Source organism: Mastigoproctus giganteus, chromosome 8 (genome assembly GCF_048544385.1).
Source record: "Mastigoproctus giganteus isolate SK-2022 chromosome 8, ASM4854438v1, whole genome shotgun sequence".
Taxonomy (NCBI): Eukaryota; Metazoa; Arthropoda; class Arachnida; order Uropygi; family Thelyphonidae; genus Mastigoproctus; species Mastigoproctus giganteus.
Window position 1 is genome coordinate 98,753,033 of NC_143582.1, and position 20,938 is coordinate 98,773,970.

General features: G+C 37.8%; 1 protein-coding gene across 2 annotated transcripts in view; it reads right to left on the reverse strand.

Moving 5' to 3' along the window:
* Window positions 1-9,059: 9,059 nt before the first annotated feature.
* LOC150081735 (outer mitochondrial transmembrane helix translocase-like) overlaps window positions 9,060-20,938 on the reverse strand; it is a 235,089-nt gene continuing 223,210 nt past the window's right edge. For both annotated transcript variants that reach the window (XM_090378839.1, XM_090378838.1), the window contains 2 exons: window positions 12,569-12,708; window positions 9,060-9,405 (listed from right to left, as the gene is read on the reverse strand). In XM_090378839.1, coding sequence (XP_090234965.1) covers window positions 9,270-9,405; window positions 12,569-12,708 — 276 coding nt within the window. In that variant the 3' untranslated portion in view covers window positions 9,060-9,269. The remainder of the gene's footprint in view (window positions 9,406-12,568; window positions 12,709-20,938) is intronic.

Sequence of the window (20,938 nt, forward strand, 5' to 3'; positions counted from 1 at the left end):
TGGAATGAGCCGCAGCCTGGAAAATAAGATGCAGGATATTTCAGAGCCTACTGGGAATCATTGGGGTACAAGTGAACACATGGGTTGTGTTAGGGTGGCTAAGAGGAACAGCAGGTGCATGTATACTTGCATGTACACCAATGCTAGGAGTTTAGTAAATAAATTCGATGAATTTGAGGTATTGCTCAAAACATCAAAGGCAGATATTGTGGGGATTTCAGAGACGTGGTGTCACACAGATATAAGGAATGCAGAACTGGGATTTGGGGAGTACAATGTCTACAGAATGGATAGACAGCATAGGAAGGGAGGAGGGGTTATGCTATTAGTTAAGAAATACATAAAATCCAAGGAAGTGAAGCCAGTCGACATCGCTGCCCAGTGCAGTGTCGAGTCAGTTTGGTGTGACATAAGCATTGGGAGATCAAAATTGAGAGTAGGAGAGTGTGCTATAGGCCTAATGACTCTGATGAGTATAATAAGAAACTGTACAGGGAAATAGAGTGGGCCAGTAAATCAGAGAGTCTTATAATGGGAGATTTTAATTTCTCAGATATTGACTGGAATTTGGGGGCTGGTCACACACTGACACACTAGCAAGGCTTTTGTGGATTTATTGGATGATTGTTTTCTACATCAGCATGTTCGGGAGGCAACTAGAGGGAGTAATACTCTTGATTTGATTATCAGTAGTGATTCTTCATGCATTAAGAATCTGCAGATAAATGAACCACTAGGTGGCAGTGATCACAGTGTGCTGAAGTGGGATTTACTCAAAGAGGTAACTACCATTAGGGGTAAAGGGAAGGGTTATTGCTTTCGTAAAGTTGACTACGATGCACTGAGACAGTATTTAAATTCTATGCAGTGGGACCAACTGATGATGCTGCCAACAGCAAATTCAAAATGGGAAGCATTCAAAGAACTTATCTTGGACGCTACTAGGCTTTACATACCAACTAAGAAATATTGTTCAAGGTTTAGGCCTAAGTGGATATCAGATGAACTAATGAGACATATGGTAGAGAAGAAAAATGCATGGGATACATACAAATTAACACGTGACACAGAAGCCTATGATAGATACAAGTTGATCTGTAACCAAGTTACAAAGGAGATTAGGCAGGCGAAGGCAGATTACGAGAAATCTTTGGCAAGGGATGCAAAGAAAAACAGCAAAGAGTTCTTTACTTATGTAAACTCTAGAAGGAAGGGGATGAATCAGATTGGACCACCTGATATTGATGGGTCAACTGTTGATGATCCTGCTCACGTAGCTAACAAACTAAATGAATATTTTGCATCGACATTCACACACGAGGAGTTATTCAGCGAGGGGAATGCCAGAGGTGTATTCTCTGGCAGTAAGCTAGAGAATCTTGTAATAACTGAGAGTAAAGTGGAGGAGAAATTGTTGAAGATAAATACAAGAAAGGCACCTGGGGTGGATGGGATCTATCCAGTTATATTAAAGGAGGCAGCAAAGGAAGTAAGCAAACATTTACCATAATTATGAGAGCTTCCTTGGACTCAGGGAAGTACCCATGGACTGGAGATGTGCAAATGTGACCCCAATTCACAAAGGAGGATCAAAGGGCAACACAAGTAATTATAGACCTGTTAGTTTAACTTCTGTTCCTGGAAAATTAATGGAGGCACTGGTTAAAGAAGCACTGCAGGATCATCTGGACAAGACTTCAGTTATAGCTCAGACACAGCATGGTTTTGTTAAGGGGAAGTCTTGTCTGACCAATTTGATTGGACACTATGATGCAGTCACAAAAGAACTGGATGCAGGGAATAACTTTGATATTATATACTTGGATCTTAGAAAGGATTTTGATACTGTTGCACATGGAAGACTGCTGCACAAATTCGGGAACGAGAGTAGCCTGTGCGGACGTACATTTTTGCTGCTCCTGGAACAGAGAATTTTTTCTGATTTATTTTCTGTTTTATTAGCTTAAATTTGGGCACATTGGGGTGGTTGAGGGGGAGAAGACAGAGAGTGGTAATCAATGGACATTGCTCATCGTGGACTAATGTTATTAGTGGAGTCCCTCAGGGTTCAGTATTGGGTCCATTATTGTTTTCTGTATTTATAAATGATATTGATGACGGTGTATCAAGCTTAATGTCCAAGTTTGCAGACGATACGAAGGTTGGCAGGGTTCTCAAGGACACTACTGACACTATGCTACTGCAACAGGATGTGGAAAGGTTGAGCAGATGGGCTGAGAGGTGGCAAATGAAGTTTAACATTGACAAATGTAAAGTACTACATATGGGAAACAGCAACCCCAGAGCAACGTATCAACTCTGTGGTACTACACTGACAGTGGTAGAGAACGAAAGGGACCTGGGGGTGGTTGTGCAGGCAGATATGAAGTTTTCTGAGCAGTGCAGATGGGCTGCAAGAGTAGCTCATGGTGTATTGTCGATGATATATAGGAATTTTTCTAGCAGGGATAAGGAGGTGATTATTCTCTTGTAAAGGGTTTTCCAATAGTAACGCTCGATGTTTGGCAACAGCGCATGACGAAGTCGACAGTCACACAGGTGGTATCTTTGGTAGCCGTATTCAGTTAGTCTCTGCATTTGATTATGGAGCGTTACACGACTGAGCAACGAGTCGAAATTGTAAAAAATTATTATCAAAACCAATGTTCTATTCGTCAAACGTTTCGTGCACTCCGTGCAGTTTATGGTGTCGACGAACGTCCTTCAGAATCCACAATTCGCCGTTTAATAAACAAATTCGAAGCAAATGGGTCTGTGGCAAATCTGAAAGTGCCTGTACGTCAGCAAAATGCAAGATCCGTTGAAAATATTGCTGCAGTCCGGGAAAGTGTGCGTGAGAATCCGCAACAGTCCATTCCGCGTCGGGCTCAAGAACTTGGCCTGGCTTCGACGACAACTTGGCGAATCCTGCATAAGGACTTAGGGCTTCACCCTTATAAAGTGCAATTAACCCAACAACTAAAGCCCAACGATCATGCGCAGCGGCGTGCATTCGCTGATTGGGTGCTAGAGCAGTTGGAGGTCGATCCTGATTTTGGGCGAAAAATAATGTTTAGTGACGAGGCTCATTTCTGGTTAAGTGGCTTTGTTAACAAGCAAAATTGCCGAATTTCGAGCGACGAAAACCCACGGGAGATTCATGAGGTCCCACTACATTCCGAAAAAGTTACGGTATGGTGTACATTTTGGTCCGGCGGAATAATCGGTCCGTATTTTTTCGAAAACGAAGAAGAAGTGGCACTTACGGTCAACGGTGAGCGATACAGGGCTATGATAAGAGATTTTTTTTGGCCTGCAGTGGATGGAATCGATCTAACAAACATTTGGTTTCAGCAAGACGGTGCTATGTGCCATACGGCACGTGATACAGTAACACTATTGCATGAGAAATTTGAAGGTTCCGTTATATCGCGAAATGGTGACGTTAATTGGCCGCCCAGATCCTGCGACCTAACGCCACTGGATTTTTTTCTCTGGGGCTTTCTAAAATCCAAAGTCTATGCTAACAAACCACGGACGGTTGCCGCCTTAAAGGCCAACATTAGGCACGTTATTGCTGAAATTGAGCCACTTTTATGCGATAACGTCATCACCAATTGGGTATCCAGGATTAACCAAACCAGACAAAGCCGCGGCGGACATTTATCTGATATAATTTTTAAAACATAATGTTAACACATATACTTCATAATAAAAATAAAAATAGATCACTATCACTCTCACAATTTGTTTTATTGCGTTACAAAAATCGAGCGTTACTATTGGAAAGCCCTGTATAAGGTAATGGTCAGGCCACACCTAGAGTACTGTATACAGGTCTGGAGGCCTCATTTCAAGAAGGATGTAGAGATGCTGGAATGAGTACAGAGAAGGGCAACAAGATTAGTGAATGGAACAAAGGGGTGCTCTTACGAAGAAAGGCTTAAGTTTTGCAAATTACAGTGTCTGGAGACTAGGCACCAGCAAGGTGATCTGATAGAGGTGTATAAAGCCTTGAATGGTTTGAGCATGCTCAATGCTGATGGGATTCTTCCTCTTGCTCAGAATAATCACCTGAGAGAGCATAAATTCAAATTGAGGAAAGACGGATGTAGGATAGACGTGAGGAAATTTGCCTTTAGCCAGCGGGTGGTTGGTTGGTGGAACAGACTTCCATCCCTTGTCGTGGAAGTTGATAGCCTAAATAAGTTTAAGGCTCAGCTGGACAGGTATTTTGAACGAACAGAGGGGTGAAGTGGAAGTGGTTATTTTTTATTTATTTATTTTTTTGGCTGATGCTGCATAAGATTGCTTTCTTGCATCAAATGCCTCTACTAATGCTAATGCTAACAGCTGTTTGGAAGAAAAGTAACACCAAGATCGAAAGAAAAATCCAAGTTTTTTAGATACAGAGGAAGAAATATTTGTAATGTGCTTGTGCCAAGAGAGATTAGAAGTCAGGGTAATTCCCAAAAGAGACATATCATTTTGCCTAGAAATCTAAGTGTCACTAAAGATAAGCATAGGAGCAGAAGAATCCTTTTTGTGAGATATAAGACAAAACTGAGTTTTAGAAGGATTGGAATCAACTAAGTTGTCTTTGCCCACTGGAGTATTGCCTGGAGATCGGCATTTAAAGAATTGGTAGTGAATATTTGAGAAGTTGAAGCTGATTGAGCAGGGCAAGGTTTCTATAAAATGTAAAGTGGAATGCAATGTGCTATCATCGGCAAAACTATGGATAGGATTTCCAGTCAGTGGAAGATGATTATTAATATACAAGGAGAAAAGAGTGGGGGAAAGAATCTTGAACCTTGGGGAACACCAGCATTAGTGGAGAAGTAAGAAGATAGAGAGCAATCTACCATTGTTCGTTTGTTTGTTATTTGGTTTTTAGGAGCATTAGCAACTAAGGCCATATTTCTCCGGGGATATGCAGTGGTCATTTCCTGACCTTCCCACATCCTCCGTATTTGGTGGTCACCGGCTCAAACCCCAGCCTAATCAAGAATCATGTGCTACGCACTGTGCTCCTACCCACCTGGCTACGGAGGTGCCTCATTTACCATTACCCTCGGTCAGTGATCAGAGAGAAAGCTGGATAACCAATTACAATAAACCGTTGGCAAACCATAAAATGGAAGCTTGTTTCGAACACCTTTATGCCAAACACGATCAAAAGCCTTTGAAATGTCAAGATCAACTGCTTGTTTCACCGAACTTTTCCACTGAATTTGTGCATAAATGGGTAACATATGTCAGAATATCACCAGTGGATCGACATTGATGGAATCCACACTGGCGATTGTTGATTAGACTGGAGGTTTCTAGGTAGTTTAAGAGTTGGAGGTTAATTGATTTCTCCATTACTTTAGAAAGAGTAGAAGTAATTGCAACGGGACGATAACTGGATGGGAGTGATTTGTCACCCTTTTTAGGAACTGGCTGGATGTGATCAAATTTCCAAACAGAAGGAACAACACCTTTGGAAAGTGAAAAAAGGCAGCAAAGAACAGGGGCAAATTCAGGAGCACAAGTGGAGAAATACCATCAGAACCTGGAGCTTTCTTTGCATCAAGATTCGTCAAAATCTTTCTAACATCCTTTTGACGGAAGACCACAGGAGGCATTGAATGGAGCATTTTGGGAATGGTGGGAGGTGTTTTACCAAGATCATTAATACACGAGTTGGAAGAAAAATGAGATGCCAATTACAATATGCAATGTCCTCCTCTTGAACAGCCTTGGCACATTTATTGGAAAACCAAGGTTTAAAGGTAGAGATTTTAAAGTCGAGTGTGGAATAAAGGATTTCATTCCTATAAGAATAATTTTACTGACACAATCTGAGCAAACGTTGACATCAGAAGTTTTGAAACAGTAATCCAACCAAGGAAAAGAAGAAAAGAAATCTCGCAGGTCATATCATTTTGCATTATTGTAATTCCAAACAACACGAGGTTGGGAATAGCGATGAGAAAAGGTGATTCATTTACCTACAAGAGTATTCTTGTAGGTAAATGAATAATCTGTGCAAGGTCATTAGTAATTGCAAAAGCCTCAGCATCTCGACCAGCTGGGTCGGTGTGACTAGAAAACAGAAGCCAGCTGGTGTGTGAACATTAAAATCACCAAGGAAAATTACCTCACTGTTAGGTAAGTTATAGTGGAGAAAGTCAAAGAGCTCCAAGTGATTAGTGGAGTTGGGAGAATGGTAGAGACAGATGAATTTGACACAAGTAGGTAGAGAGATTTTAAGCCAGAGAATATAGAAGAGAGAAGATTCCAAATTACCAAGTCTCTGATTGGGAATATCGGAACGGACATATGCACAAGCACCACTTTTGAGGCGAAAGGAACCATACAGCGAATAATTTGGCAACTGAGATGATTATTATAGAACATGTCTCTGAATTTGTTTGAATTTCGTATTTGGACGATAAGTTTGTATATGGTGACACAGAAAATCCAGCTGGGGTGCACTTATTTCAGCAACCTTTGTGCCTCCTTTCCCCCACCCCCTTTTCTACGTGACAGCCTATGTAGGCATTATCGAGGCTAGCAATTTTACAGGAATATTATTTCCAACAAACACCCTGCTTCAGTCTATCCTGTTTTCAAGCGTTGTTAATCTGCTGGGATGAAAATTACCATAGTGAAATTAACTAATTATTTCTATAATTTCTATTCTATTACAAAATTGAAACTCTCAATACACATAACTTTATAATTTTGCAAAATATTCCTGTTTAGGGTACCTACCCATAAAGCTCATACAGCTGAGTTCGAATCTCACCAAATGAAATTATTTTTATGAAAAAACATGTGTCAACATCCAGCAGCAAAATTTTAAATTAAAAAAAAAATAATAAATAATAATAATAATAATAGTCTCCTCTTCGCAAAGGATCATGGGAAACAAATTATCGGAGTCCAGCCTGTGTGGAAGGGATTATCGGAGCACAGAGCAGAGCATCATATGGTTGCGCAAAGGATCATGGAAAGCAGCTAACATCCTCTGGCAGCAAAGCAAGTGGAGTCCGGGATAGGTGGCTCACGTAATTAATGACATCATCTGCATGAAAGGATGGTGGGAGACAGGGCGCGCCAGCAGCCGAAATTAAAAATCAGTTCAAGTCACCGGTACTGCTACTTTCTTTTAGAGAGTCAGTTGTTAAAAATTTACCGGCACACCCCTGAGTATGCTGCTCCTCTGCTTATCTTTGTTGGTACTTAGATCTCTAGACAAGTTACATATCTCTATTAAGGGCTACCCTGACTTCTAATCTCACTTGGCATAAGAACATTACAAATTGTTTCCTCGCCATCCAGAAAACGCTCCCAGTGTTATTTTTCTTCTAAGCAACTGCTCACTCTGCAGAAATCTCAAATCCACCCTACCAGAATCTCTCAGGCTTCTGGACTCTATTCAAAAGAGGGTGGTTAGGTTAATCAATGACCCATCTGTTACGGTCTCTCTACTCGCTTTCTTATAGACATTCTATTTCTGCTGCATGCCTTTGCTATAGATACTTCCATAGGCACTGTTCTTCTGAACTGGCCTCTATAATTCCCCCCCCCCCCCCTTTCCAAACCACTCTGAAGATGTAGCACATCCAGGCAGCATCCATACACTGTCCATCTTCAAACTCACAGAACCAATTTTTCTTCTTTCCCATTCATTCATTCAACTTCTATTTTCAGGAAAAACCTTCCTTATATGTATTTCCTGAAAATTACAATCTACAGAAATTCAAGTCTAATTTCGACCTTCAGTCGACATACAGTACTAAGTATTATGATTTAAAATATCTTTCACGTTTGTAGTTTTCATAAAAAAAAAAAGTTGGTTTCGGCAGTCTTTTTAAATTTGATAAGGCATTCACTTGCAGAACCAAATTTACTCTTCAAATCAATATAAAATTATGAGGATATACTGTTTCTCTACAAGTTAGTTTGGATTATGAAGTAAATATTTTAAATTTTTAATATTTTAACCCATGCTGTGATAAATCCAAGTGAAATTACATGGGAATAATTTTTTCCTTTATTTGTTTTTTTTATTGACCTTGTCTGCTACACTTTATTTTACTAGCGTCATTTTTTACCTAAGTAGCAATGCAATGATAAGAAACTGAGAAAAGTTTTCCATTTATAGTGTTCAGTTCCCTACTTTGCCACATTTGTTAGTTTGACTGACTGAATTTAAATTTATTCAGTTGGTATTTAATGGTGCATGGGCAACAAAACTTTATGTCATGCTTCACCAGGTCTAACAAAGAGATTTACAAGATCTTGCAATGTTGCTTATATTGTGTAAATTTAGATGGTACTAAGGTAAATAATTTTTTAAATAAAAAAATTATAGCATTTTAATAAATTACCATATAATTTATATTTTTTTCAGTAGTTTAAACTCAGTACAACAATTTACCTTCAAAGTCCTTCATTTTCAAAAAGACTGAAAGATGTCCGTTCTGTAAACCAGATAGACTTGGGTTTACAAAACAAATAACTAAATGAACATCATGAATAATTATTGAAAAATGAATAAAGATTAGTTTGGTGTTAGTTTGGTCTAAACTCAATAACTAGAACATTTTGCTGACTTTATCATACATTACTGATAATACTAAGCAAGGAATAAAGAAATGAAAACAGTTGTGACTTGAAGAAATATAGTAGTCCTTGAAAGATATGGCAAAGAATAGTTGCTCCCTGTTGCAAGAGAAAAAAATGAAGTACTCTGAAAATCAAATAAAACTTAAGTACATAAAGGACCATGATATAAAAGGTCTGTTCATAAAAATTTTATGATAAGTCCTGTATTTTAATGAATTTAAGTCATTTGTGTTGGAAACATTCCTGTAAGTTTAAACATTTAAAAAAAAAAAAAAAAAAAATTGATGCATTATTATGAAAATTAACAATGAGTTATATCTGCCATACTATATGAATAAATTATGCCTATAGAATGATAACCTATATACAAATTGGTATTGTATGGTTTTACTTATTTAATATTAGCTTTGAAATTCATAAGTAAAATTAAGTGGGCAATTACTGTTTCTTTATTTTACAAAAGTGCAGCAAAACTTAACTAAACAACTGATTCATGTTCTCAAAGAAGCTTGCTGCAATGGAACTGTGTGTTCCATATTTGTACTGTACACTTGGTATCCAGTGCACAATACAAATATGTTGAAGAACTTTAAAATATGTATATATTTGAATCTACAGAGAATTCTATAATCCTAGAAATTCATAAATTAATCCAGCTCAATTCCAGTGTGTTTTATAAAACTGCTCGCTCGTACTTTTGAATCTTTCATTCTTGAGAGTGCGCTTAAGAAGTCATCCATTGATATAGGTCTTAGGGCATCATGATATCTTTCACTGTCAGACCTGATGAAATAGTAAATGGGACAAATCTACATAAATAAGCACAATTTTATATGAATACAAGAAAAACTAAACCTGAACTACTCACAATTTTAAACAATTAAATTGTAATTTATTAAATTTAACAAAACACAACTCGCACTATTTGCCCATCTAGTAACACTGGTCAACAAATTGAAAATTAAAACTTTTTTTTCATCAAAGATGCAAACACTTTTTTTTAAACTTCTTTTGCATACTGATTTCAAATATGTTTTCAGTTATTTCCTATCCTGTGCAATTTTCACAATGCATATTGTTAATAATATAAATACAAGTTAATTAAGATGATTTCATTACAAAATACATAAGACTACTCAGAATTATATTTTTATTACTTTTACAGTTTAAACCCAATACACTATTGTGGGCATGAATTGTTGAGGAGGCTTCCATCCTGCAGTGGGTTGATAATGGCTGCACTTTACTTTTTTTTACTTTTTACACTATTGTAAAAAAGTTATGCACAATATAAAAAGGTTGCACAGATCATTTCCTTTGGTACACAATGTCCAAAATGTCAAGAAACAACATCCAGCAATAGTCTTACAGCACATGTTCGTTCCAGGAACCTTGGCAGCAATTTTCCATCAACTTAATGTCTGTGTAGACTCTGCCCTCTAGAGAAATGTTGAGTCAAAGTTTTGTTCATAAAAAAGCTCTGCATTTCACACTTGAGTGTCATGAACGTTTTCAAAAGCTCACCAGAAAAGAATCTTAAATCAGCATTTGTTTTTCTAACCTGGCTAAATATTCTCATATGCTCAGCATTGCTATTAAGCTGTTGTTCGTTGTTTGGTTTTTAGGAGCATTAGCAATTAAGGCCATATTGCTCTGGGATATGCAGTGGTCATTCTCTGACCTTTCCACATCCTCCGTATTTGGTGGTGACGGGCTCGAACCCCGGTCTAATCAAGAAGCATGTGCTATGTACTGCTGCTCCTTCCCACCTGGCTATGGAGGCACCTTTGCTGTTAAGCAACTGTTAAAATTGCCAAGCAGACTTGGGGTAAGTTGTTATATTTCACAATTAAGTTCCCCAATTAAGGACCTATATATCTTGGGATAGAAATTTTCTCAACATAGTCTGTGCTTGTTAACAGGACCGTTTCTAGGTTGGCATACATTTAAATAGAAAGGGTGCAAGAATATTTGCTGATGTTATCAATGCAGTGTTAGGTGAGGCGAAAACTGTGAATGGTGAATATACAGACTAACAATGCCACAGGCAGAGGTGAAAGTGATTCTTGCACAACTTCTGTTCAAATGAGCAGCAGCCTGGAAAGCAAGGTGCTGGGGATTTCAAGAACTGCTTGGAGTCATCATGGAACAAGCAACTACTGTACATGGGCTGTGTAAGGGCAACTAAGAGTAAGAACAGGTGCATGTATAATTGCAATACACCAATGCTAGAAGTACAGTAAATAAATCTGATGAATTTAAGGTGATGGTCAAGGCATCAAAGGTGGATAATGCTGGGATATCAGAAACATGGTGTCAAACAGATATAAGGAATGCAGAATTTGAATTTGCTTTCACATAAGTACTGTGAAAGCAAAAATGAGAGTGGGAGTGTGTTATAGGCCAAATTACACTGATGAATAAAATGAAAAACTGTACAGAGAAATAGAGTAGGCCAGTAAATGAGAATGTCTTATAATGGGGGATTTTAACTTTCCAGATATTGACTGCAACTTGTGGTCATTGGCACACTACCAAGACATTTCTGGGCTTATTGAGTAACTATTTTCTACAGCAGTATGTTCAAGAGGCAACAAGGAGGCACAATACTCTTGATCTCATTATCAGTAGTGATTATTCATGCATTAAGATTCTGTTGAAGATTAAATGCACAAGGCATAATATGTTATGGGTAGAAAAGAACTATATAATATCAGTGTAAATATGGCATAGCTTACCCATAAGTTTAACTACATAAGTAGTGTAATGGCATCATTTGACTTTATCTCATATTGGGGCTACCTTCACAATGAGATATCAGGTATTGCATTACTTCGAATAAATAACGCTTCTCTAGTAGAGGAGACTACTGTTATTTATTCTCAGTGGGCACCACCACCACCCAGACGCATTTCGGAGCTTATTGGCTCACTCATCGGTGGGCAGACAGGTACCCTGATAATGCAGACATGCTATCATGGTTCCGAAGTTAATATAATATAATATAAGTTAATATAATATAAGCCATATAATCTTTATACAATCTCTGGTGCACCCTTTAGTTTCCCATTTTATGAGAGCAATTTTCATTTACTTTATTCATGTACATTTAATACATAAGCATTGTTTTTATGATTAATTTTATCACTAACTTTAGTTTTTCTAATATAAACAGATATAAACAGGATTTCATACATAGATTACCTTTATAATCAACAGTTATATGCAGTAAGGCCTGCTATCCGTGGGGATACGTTTCAAGACCTCCTATGGATGGCTGAAATCGTGGATATAAGCAAACACCTGCTGAACCCATATACAACGTGATTTTCTTCTACATACATACGCATAATAAAGTTTAATTGATAAATTAAACACACAGTAAGACATTACCAACATTAAATACGGTAATAATAAAGTACAGCAGACTCTCGATTTATTTACCGGGACACTTCAAGACCAAATGTTTAGTTTGATTTAGTGTGTCGCATCGATTGTTGTGTTCCGTTGCACCGCAAAAGGACAAATTTTGTTTTGTTATTTATGTCACGGATGTCGGAATTTTTTTTCTTTAATAATAACTATTTTTTTTGTTTAGAAATCACGAAAATGATGGGCAAACGCAAGAATTGTGCTTTCAAATTAAACAAAAACTTTAAATTATTCAAAAGTTTGAAAACGGTGCATCCGTTAAACCTCTAAAGAACCATTATAATGTTGGTGATCGAACCATACACGACATCGTAAAAAATAAACAGAAGCATCATATTGGACATGCGAGTAGTATGTGTTTTTTTTTCTGTGGTTAACCGCAGGTAACTGAATCAGTGGATACGGGGACACAACTGTACTCCACTTTCAATAGCTGAAACTATATACTATTAAATAAATGCTGTATGTTATACTAATTTAGAGTACTAATGAGTCATCTAATGATTTAGCTTACCATTGGCTATGATCCGTTTCTTCTTTCAGATAATCTCTTACTCTGTATAATGCTGCATTCCTGCACAATTCACGTACATCACTACCAGAATATCCTTCTGTTGACCTGGCTATTTTGCTAATACTGACATCCTCAGATATCTGAAAACAACAAACAACAGTTTGCAAAATGAAATATTATAAGCACTTAATTTTGTGCTTGCTATCTCAAAACAAAACAAAACAAAAAAAAATAAATAAATAAAAAAATTACAAAATCAGGTATCTCAACTCATTATCTTGACTTACAACGACTGGGACTTATGACCATGAAGTACATGTTTAGAGAGAGAGAGAGAGAGAGGGAGAGAGGGAGAGAGAGAGAGAGTCAAGATTTATCAAGATTGCATAGGAATATCAGCCGATTACACAATCGATCATACAAGAACATACCCAATCATGCAATCAATTGTTTTGTATTGGTTAATCACCGAATAGCAGTGTTCTTGTGTGGTTGTTTGTCTCTCATTTTTCATCAATTTACTTGTGGTTTGTATTTTGGTTTTTAATTTGTGTTTATATCAAATGCTTAAGGGAAAAGTGATAAAAGAAGGAAAAATACAATAGACTTAGAGATGAAAATAAAATTAATAAAACAACATGAGAGTGGTAAAACAAGTCTCAAACTTAGCACATGATTTAAAATTATCTCATTTGACAATTTCTACCATTTTTTAAAAACTCAAAGAAAATTCATGAGGTAGTGAGAGAATTAGCACCAATAAAATCTACAATAATTACAAAAAAAAGGAAAAATGTCCCATATATGAAATGGAAAAATTGTTAATGATTTGGATGGATGATTAATTCAAAAATGTATTCCACTAAGTTACTATTCCACTAGATAATGACTATCCAAACTAAAAGTGCAGTCTTTTACATACATTAAAAAAGAAACAAAATGCATGCCAAGTTTCAAGGCGAATAATGATTGCATTACTCTTCTCTTGGGTGGAAATATTGCTGGCTATAAGTAGAAACCATTAATTTATCACTCAAAAAAAAAACCCTAATCATATCACTCACAAAACTCTAGAGCAGGGTTGGCCAACGAGTCTATCACGGATTTCATTTCGGTTGATCACGACGAATTTTAAATATACAGTCATCCCTCGATTTGTGCACCTTGTGCAATTAAATTTTTGAGATGGTAGATCACGCCACATTTTGAAGAAAAAAAGTAGATTGCATCACAAATTAAGTTGGCCACTCCTGCCCTAGAGCATCCAAAAAAATTAGTAAAGTCAAATTACTGGTAGATTATTGTTCAAATAAGGTGTGGATGATGCAATTCCTTTTTGAAAACCGGTTTAACAATTGTTTTATTTGAGAAGTAAAAGAATATTGTTGCAAAAAGATATTCTTTTCAAAATCATTTTAATTCTTGATAATGCTCAAGGCCACTCTCTAACACTTAGGAGGTCTATAATCAAACATAAAAGTGATTTTTTTTTTTCTCACTTAGCACCACAAGTTTAATAAACCCTATGGACCTGTGAGCTATTGCTATCTTCAAAGCTCATTATTTAAAAATTACTTCTGCACAGACAACTGGAACAACAGAGAAAGAACAGACATTAAGAGAATTCTGGAATAACAATAACATTCTTAACAGAATAAAAAACATTGTAGAAGCATGGTCTGAGTTGATTACTACATTAGCATTAGTAGAGACATACGATGAAACAAAGCAAGCTTATACATCATCAGCTAAAAAACACCCTTCCCATTTCACCTATCTATTCACTCCAAATGTTTGTCTGGTTCAGCCTTCAATTTATTTAAGCTGTCAACTTCCACAACAACAGGTGGAAGTTTGTTTCAGGAATCAACTATCCACTGGCTAAAGACAAATTTCTGCACATCTATTCTACAACTGTCTTTCCTCAATTTGAATTTATGAGCCCTCAGATGATTAATCTGAGCAAGAGGAAGACTCCCATTAGCACTGAGCTTGCTCAAACCATTCTAGGCCTTATACACCTCAATCACATCACCTCACAGGTGCCTAGTCTCCAGACTCTGAAATCTGCAGAACTTAAGCCTCTCTTCGTAAGAGCAACCCTTTGTTCAATTTGCCAATCTCATTGCCCTTCTCTGTACTCATTCTAGCAACTATACTTCCTTGCTAAAATGTGGTCTACAGGCCTATATACAGTACTCAAGGTGTGGCCTGACCATTGCCTTATTATACAAGAGGACAATCACCTATCAGTTTTTTTTTGTTTTTTTTTGGCTGATGCTGTATACGCTTGCTTTCTTGCATCATATGCCTCTACTAATGCTATTGCTAATATTATCTCTGCTAGAAAAATTCCTATATATCACTGACAAGACACCATGAGCTACTCTTGCAGATTGCCTGCACTGCTCAGAGCTTATCTGATTGCACAATTACCCCCAGGTATTTTTCATTCTCCACTACCCTGAGTGTAGTACCACACAGTTGATATGTTACTGTGGGGTTATGCTGCACATATGCAGTACTTTACAAATGTAAAGTACTGCATATGTCAATGTTAAACTTCAGTTGCCACCTCTCAGCCCATCTGCTCAATTTTTCTAGATCCTGTTACAGTAGTATAACATTATACTACTGCAACAAGAGCAGTGTCCATTGACTACCACTCTCTGTCTCCTCCCACTCAACCATCCCTTTATCCATAGCAGCAATTTTCCCTTGATGCTGTACTGCTTCTAATTTGTACAGTAGTCTTCCATATGCAACAGTATGAAAATCTTTTTTTTTAAATCTAAGTATATGATATCAAAATTAATTTTGGCATCCAGTTCCTTTGTAACCGCATCATAGTATCCAACTATAACTATAACTGCAGTCTTCTCTAGATGATCCTGCAGTGCTTCTTTAACCAGTGCCTCCCAAGAACAGAAGTTAAACAAAGAGGTCTGTAATTACTCATGTCACCCTTTGATCCCCCTTGGGGAACTGAGGACACATTTGCACATTTCCAGTCCATGGGGACCTTCCCCTGAGTCCAAGGAAGCTCTCATCATTATGACTAAGGTTTTGCTTACTTCCTTTGCTATCTCCTTTAATATAACTGGATAGATCTCGTCCACCCCATGTGTCTTCCTTATGCGTAACATCAACAATTGAATGGGACCTATCCAATTTCTCCTCCACTTTGCTCTCAGTTATTACAAAATCATTTAGATGTTTCATTTAGATAAATCATTTAGATTTAGATGGAATGCCAGATGTTTATCAAACTTGATAAACATTTGGTTTGATAAACATCTGGCATTCCCCTCCCTGAATATCTCCTCATGTGTGAATATAGAGGCAAAATACTCATTCAGTTTGTCAGCTACCTGAGCAGGACCATCAACAGTCGAACCAGAGTTTAAAGACAAGAAACCACTGTTTGCTGTTTTTCTTTGCATCTTTTGCTACGGATTTCTCCTAATTTGCCTTCACCCGTCAAACCTCCTTTCACTCAATTACAGACCAGCTTATGGCTACCATAGGCCCCTGTATCACTTGATAGTTTATATGCGTCCCATGCATTTTTCTTGTCTGCCACAAGTCTCATTAATTCATTAACATCCATTTAGGCCTAAACCTTGAACAATATTTCTTAGTTGTTGTGGAAAGCCTAGTAGCTTCCAAGATTAATTCTTTAATTGCTTCTCATTTAGAATTTGCATAACGTCATTTGGGGTCACTGTAGAGAATTTAAAAACTGTCTGGGACCACTATAGTCACCTTTACGAAAGCAAAAACCCTTCTCTTTACCCCTGATGGTAGTTACATCTTTGAGTAAATTCCACATCAGCACACTCTGATCATTGCCACCTTTATCTGCAGAGTTTTAATGCATGAAGAATCACTGCTCATAATCAGATCGACAGTATTACTTCCTCTTGTTCTCTCAAACCTTCTGCTGTAGAAAACAATCATCCAATAAATCACAAAACCCTAGCCAGTGCGCGAGTGACCAATCCATAAAATGCAGTCAATATCTGGGAAGTTAAAATCCCATATAATAAGACATTCTGATTTACTGGCCCACTCTATTTCTGTGTACAGTTGTTTGTTGTACTCATCAGTCATTAGGCCTATAACACACGCCTACTCTCATTTTTGCTTTCCCAGTGCTTATTTCACACCAGACAGTCAACATTTCACTGTTCACCCATGTCAACTGGATGTAGTTGTTTCTTAACTAACGGCATAACCCCCCCCCTCCCTTCCTAACCTTTCTGTACACATTGTACTCCTGAAATTCAAATTCTGCATTCCTTATATCTGTGTGACACCACATCTCTGATATCCCAACAATATCCAACTTTGATGTCTTTACCAGCACACAAAATTTATCAAAAATATTTACTATACTCATAGAATTAGTGTAGATGCAAGTGTTCATGCACCTGTTCTTACTCCTTGTTACCCTAACATAGCCCATGTATTTACTTGGTACATGATGACTCCTAGTTGGCGCCTCCGTAGCCAGGTGGGAAGGAGCAGCAGTGCGTAACACACGCTTCTTGATTAGACCGGGGTTCGAGCCCGTCACCACCAAATACGGAGGATGCGGAAAGGTCATTCAGGGAATAACCACCCCATATCCCGGAGCAATATGGCCTTAGTTGCTAATGCTCCTAAAAACCAAATAACAAACAAACAAACAAACATGACTCCCAGCAGTTTTTGAAATCTCCAGCACCTTGCTTTCCAAGTCTTCTGCTCATTCCAATAGAAGCAGTGCAAGAATCACTTTCACCCCTGACTGCATGTACAGTTAATCTATTTGTCTGTGAATCTCCCCTAGCCAGCAGTTTTCCGACCTACCTAACATAGTCTTGATATCATCAGCAAATATTTTTGAAAATTTTTGAAGGAAGAGAAAAATTTTTGTCTCTTCCTTACATCTCTGGCATGTATAAGAATATGCTGTGTTCTCATCGTCAGTTAATACAGGCAGGTTTTTCACCTGAACCTAATCTAATTCCGTAGCATTTTGCACCACACTGAGCACATGCAGGAAAGACCACTGAAGGCTATCTGTGAGTGTTCATATTTCTGGAACTTAAGAGTCTAAAAAGGATTTGGTATATAAGGATATATTGTGCAGTTAAGGTAGCCAGCTTTAATTGAATTAGGAGACTTTGAATTCAAGGTAAGGATGACATTTCACGCAAAAGTTACCTTCATATCCCTATATACACTGGCATTCAAAGAAAATGCATTACCTAGGAATTTCACATTTCTAACCCTTTTTCGTGATGGTATGTTACATTAATGATTAGCATCACAAATAGAAATATAAACAAAAGATATTTATTAATAGTTAATGCAAAGCTAAGTAATATTTGACAGGTGCTCTCAAAATATTCCAAAATGAGCATTTGCAACCTTTATACCAGGAGTGGCCAACTTAATTTGTGATGTGATCCACTTTTTTCCTTCAAAATGTGCCGCGATCTACCATCTCAAAAATTTAATTACACAAGGTGCACAAATCGAGGGATGACTGTATATTTAAAATTCATCATGATTGACCAAAATTAAATCTACGATTGACTTGTTGGCCACCCCTGCTTTATACAATAGTTTTGGTAAACACGACAATTATGGCTGAAATGTTATCAGAAGCCCTCAATTGTTTCAGTTTATCATTTTAAATGGAAAACAAAATGAAAAGTTCACAAGGTGCAAACCAATCCAGGTAGCCCTCATTTTGCATTGGTCTGATTTGTGCCGATTACAATGCCATTTTTATTTATTTATTGTTGCAATTTTTTTTTTTTTTTTTTGCAATTTTTTTATAAATTGAAAGTTTAAAATCGTCAGACAAAATTTATCGGCATCATACTGTGCTATGTATCGTGCACTGTTTACGTGATTTAAGACAATCTGAGCCAATCAACAATTAGCGCATTCGTATCAGAAATGAGAAAGATTCCCGCCCTCAAAGTACCCACTCGTGGATGCGGGTAGCAAAGGTCCATGCGGTGAAGCATTCAGTTGGTTGCTGTTTACTCTATTTACACGTGTTGGAATTTATTACGCTAACATTTTTTAATTAATTATCCTATTAATAAATCGTGTTATAAAGTTTTTAATTTAATAGAATAAAGACACGCCATGTCTGATAAAAGTAGTTAATTGAATCCTAGTTCAATATTCGGAGGATAGAATCTGATGAAACCCGCCCTAATGTGTGTAGGGCTATGAAGATGCCTCCATCGACTATTAGTACAACTATGAAGAATGCTAATAAAATAAAACAATTGATACAAAGTGATAGGTAAAATTTTTGGTGCCCGGAACCTAACCCTCTGATTTCCCATTGACCCCGTTATATAAAGGGTTCCATTTGTGGCCAGGAACCTAACCCCAACGTAAATCAAGGGTTAACTGTATTCAGTTGAACTGCCTCTGGCCCTGAAGACAGCAGCAGCACACTGTCCAGGCATTGATAAAATCAATTTCAGAAGATAATCAACTGACAGTTTGTGGTTCCAAACACGAGTTATGGCTTCCTGAAGTTCATGAAGGATCTTTGGTTTCTTTCTGGCAACTGCAAATTCCACACTATGCCAACAGTTCTCTATAGGATTCAGGTCTGAGCTGTTTCCTGGCCAACTAACAGTTGTAATGGACCCGTAACAAATGTAAACACATTACTGTCAAACCCCTAATGCAGAAATGAGTAAATACTAAAGTAACCACAGAAGTGCCTACTTACACTTTTTGCCTGATGACAAGGAGCAGAGTCGTCCTGAAAGATGCAGTTACTTGGCAGGTTGAAATGGTCTCTAATGGTTGGCAGCAATTTGCCTTTCAATATAGCCAGGTATCCATTAACATTTACGGAACCTTTTATAAACTGCAGGTGACCCACTCTGCGATACGAAATACATCCTGATACCATTTGACTGGTAGGGAATTTCACTGTTAGACACCATACAGTCTGGATGGTATTCTTCACCACGTCTACGGCAAATCGTTTGTCTCCCATCAGAGCCATGCAGTTTGAATTTCTTCTCATCCGAGAAAATAACTGACTTCCACTGCTTGGGGGTCCATTTGACATGCTCCTTACACCAAATTAAATGGGCCTTTTTCATTTTTTGTGTGAGAAGGGGCTTCTTCTTAGGACGACAGGCTACAAGTCCATTTTTGAAGAGGTGTCTTCTGACTGTTACTGCACTTGCTACCACTCCTTTATGTTCTTCTTTATGGTTTTTTAAGGCATAAGCACTTCAAAACACGGTCCTGTTTTGGCAAAGAGACTCGTTTGCATCTGGTTCCTTTTTTCCTATCAGCAGAACCAGTATTCTTGAGTTTAGAAAGAATACCTACTCACTGTCGACTGAATACAAGACACTCTATAAGCAATATGAGGAAGTACATCCTTCCTCACGTAAAGTAACAATAGCACTCTTTCTTCGTGGCATCAACTGCAAGTAACTCGCCATCCTGACACAAGCAAGGAATGACTGCAACTCTTGCAGAGTGTGCTTATATAGCTGAAAGTAACAGCTGATGGAATATTACGTCATCACCTACCCGTGTTAATCTAATCTGATGCAATCTGTAAGAAATATTGCCATATACTTAAGTTATTCGGACGACAATTACAATTTTAAGGGGTGGTGCGCTTTCTTTGAACACCAGTGTATGAATATTCATTTTGCAATTGTCATGCCTCAGATTTTTTTTTAATTCAGAGCAGATTTCCTTCTTCTCAGACACTTGAGAAGATCACATTCCAAGATTACACCTTAGAGGCACTGTCCCAAGTGCATCTCACTTCTGGTTTCCACAAGAATGTCTCCAAAACAAATCATTCTGGGAAGACAGCAAACAAAAATTGGCACATTTTTCCTATGGTTCAGTGGAATACTATCAGGTATTGAGGTGTTGAACCTGATGTTATGTCTTCAGTTCTGTTTTCTTGTGGGGACCATGTTTAGTTTATCACAATTCATATGCTAATTTTTTTGTTCAGTGCCCAATCACTCCACCCATCACAGAGCCTAAAGGGATGCCCACTACCCAGCAAGCAATAAATATGCTTGGGAGCAGAATATCAGGGCTATCAAGCACTATACCTGCACATCCACAATCCAGGATTCTGTCCCTTTGGCCATGAGAATAGGGAATTGGCTTCAGCACAGTTGAACCACCCGATGTTCTCCCCCCATCATCTGAATTTCTATGGGCGAAATCTCATAGCAACCATACTGGATTCCTGTGGTTTCAGCCTGCTACCTGGGCTGTGAGCAATTGGATCCTAGTGATGCTATTCTGGAATACCAGAAGAATCACTGGGAAGTCTCCTAGCCACATACAGGCACC